Source organism: Triticum dicoccoides, chromosome 3B (assembly GCF_002162155.2).
Source record: "Triticum dicoccoides isolate Atlit2015 ecotype Zavitan chromosome 3B, WEW_v2.0, whole genome shotgun sequence".
Taxonomy (NCBI): Eukaryota; Viridiplantae; Streptophyta; class Magnoliopsida; order Poales; family Poaceae; genus Triticum; species Triticum dicoccoides.
The window spans coordinates 687,141,112-687,143,352 of record NC_041385.1 but is presented as its reverse complement, the minus strand read 5'-3'; the positions used below and the strand labels follow the sequence as shown (position 1 = coordinate 687,143,352).

Here is a 2,241-nt window from a genome sequence, read left to right as displayed (position 1 = left end):
AATTTTTTTAATCAACACGAGTTCATTAAAAAACACGAGTAATGAAAGTACCCTTCCGAGCTCGAGCTCAAATAAGTTCGGATGAATAATAAAATTGAAAAAAAATAAAGATCAAAACAATCTGATTTTTTTGTGGTAATTTTTGACAAATGTTAAGTGTTTGAAATTTTTCGTCATAAGATCACACTCGTGGAAGGCGTGCAAAAAAAAAAAAATCAATGCTCCAAACTGCTTAACTAGTATTTTTGGAGCATCGATTTTGTTTTTTTTGTCACGCCTTTCAATAATGCGATCTCGTGATAAAAAATTGCAAGAGCTTAGAACATCTGCCAAAGTTTATCATAATTTTTTTTCAACTTTTTAAATTAGTTTTAAACTGTTTGATTTTACTGTTCATCTGAACTCATTTGAGCTCGAGCTCAGATAGTCCGCATCCAACGAGTAAGCCTAATATACGGGAGTCCGGAGGGAAACAGTGGCAAACCAGCCAACTTTCACGCCGGACAAACACCGGACGCGGCGGAGCGGGCCGATCGATCGCGCTGGTACTTCCGGAACGGCCAGCTAGTTCACCCATCCGGTCACGGGTCACCCTTCCAGAACGTCCTGGAGAAGAGGTTCGTGGCACCACGTAGCCAACACAGCAGGTTCATCTTTATGCCTACTCCCGAATAAACACGTCGCCTCTCCTCCTCGGAAAACGAAAAGAGTACACGCGTGACCCGTCCGCGGCGCGCTCCGGCATCGCCGTATCGAAGTCTACGGCGGTATAAATAAACCTCCCAGCCTCTGCACATCTCTCGCATCACTAGCTACAAACAACTCCCTTGCATTTGGAGACCGACCTATTGCTATTTGTCACAGTAGTAGTAGAACAAGCGTCACCGGTATAGTAAGATGGAATACCAGGGGCAGCAGGGCAACCGCGTGGACCGGTACGGCAACCCGGTGGCCGCACCTGGAGGAGCCACCGCCGTGACGGGGGCACCCGCCGGCGGGCAGCTGCAGCCCGCCAGGGAGGAGCACAAGACCCGCGGCATACTCCATCGGTCCAGCAGCTCCAGCTCCAGCTCGGTACGTATGCAATGCATCGATGGCCTGTAAATGAAATGGTTGCATGTGCTGCCATTGACACGTTATTCCCATGACGACTAACCTAGTATCAAACTTGTACTCCGTATTAATTTGCTCCGCTTGGATTGATGTATAGTCCGAGGACGATGGCATGGGTGGACGGAGGAAGAAGGGCATCAAGGAGAAGATCAAGGAGAAGCTTCCCGGGGCTCGCAAGCAGACTTACGGCCAGCCCGCCGCGCCCGCGGGCATGACCGGCACCGGGGCGACCGGCGGCCCTTACTACGTGCAGCCCGCTCCGGCTGGCACTGGAGCGCACGGGACCACGGCGACGACCGGCCCCTACGGGCAGCCCGCTCCGGCTGGCATGACCGGCACCGGGGCGCACGGAACCACGGCGACTGGTGAGAAGAAGGGCATGAAGGACAAGATCATGGAGAAACTCCCGGGAGGTCACAAGAACGAGCAGCACACCATGCCGACCGCCGGCGCCTACGGGCAGCCCGGGATGACAGGCACCGGGGTGCATGGGAACACCGCTCCCGGTGGTGGCTACGGCCAGCCAGGGCACGCCGGTATGACCGGCACTGGAACGCATGGGAACGTGACGACGGGCGGTGCTTTCGATCATCAAGGGCACCCCGGAGTGACCGGCACCGGAGCACACGGGACTACGGCGACCGGCGGTCCTTACAGCCAGCAAGGTCACGCCGGGGTGACAGGCACCGGCGAGAAGAAAGGTATTATGGGCAAGATCAAGGAAAAGCTGCCTGGCCAGCACTAGGCGCCAGTCAGCGTGTTTGTGAACAATAGGCATGAGCGGAGGTGGAGCAATAAGCCGATAAGTGTGGCACGTTTGTGTGTAGCGTTGGAGTAGTTGGTATGGTGCAGTACTGTACCGTGCCTATGTCGATGTATGAGCATGTTGTAAGTTGTAACCGTTGTGTGACGTTTCACTATGTTAAACATTACTTCGTGTGCACAAATAATGTTGCAGAGGCTGGGAGTAATTTTTCTTTTCTATAAAATCCTTATATAAATATATTTTTCTCAAATATGCACCAGAGTGCGTATCATTCATTATAGAAAAAGGGGAAAGAGACTTCCAAAGGATCCACGTGATTTACAATATTTACACGTGGGATAGACTCCACCCTACACTAGGAC

General features: G+C 52.1%; 1 protein-coding gene across 1 annotated transcript; it reads left to right on the top strand.

Moving 5' to 3' along the window:
- The first annotated feature begins 830 nt into the window (after nt 1-830).
- Nucleotides 831-2,010, top strand: LOC119281842 (dehydrin DHN4-like). Its single transcript, XM_037562262.1, has 2 exons — nt 831-1,074; nt 1,211-2,010. The coding sequence occupies exons 1-2, from the start codon at nt 898-900 to the stop codon at nt 1,856-1,858; spliced, it is 825 nt and encodes a 274-aa protein (XP_037418159.1). The 5' UTR covers nt 831-897; the 3' UTR covers nt 1,859-2,010.
- Nucleotides 2,011-2,241: the final 231 nt, after the last annotated feature.

Excerpts from the sequence above, each read along its gene's own strand:
- LOC119281842 (XM_037562262.1), top strand. The coding sequence starts at position 898 with ATGGAATACCAGGGGCAGCAGGGCAACCGCGTGGACCGGTACGGCAAC. Across the intron at positions 1,075-1,210 it reads GCAGCTCCAGCTCCAGCTCG|TCCGAGGACGATGGCATGGG; the intron begins GTACGTATGCAA and ends ATTGATGTATAG.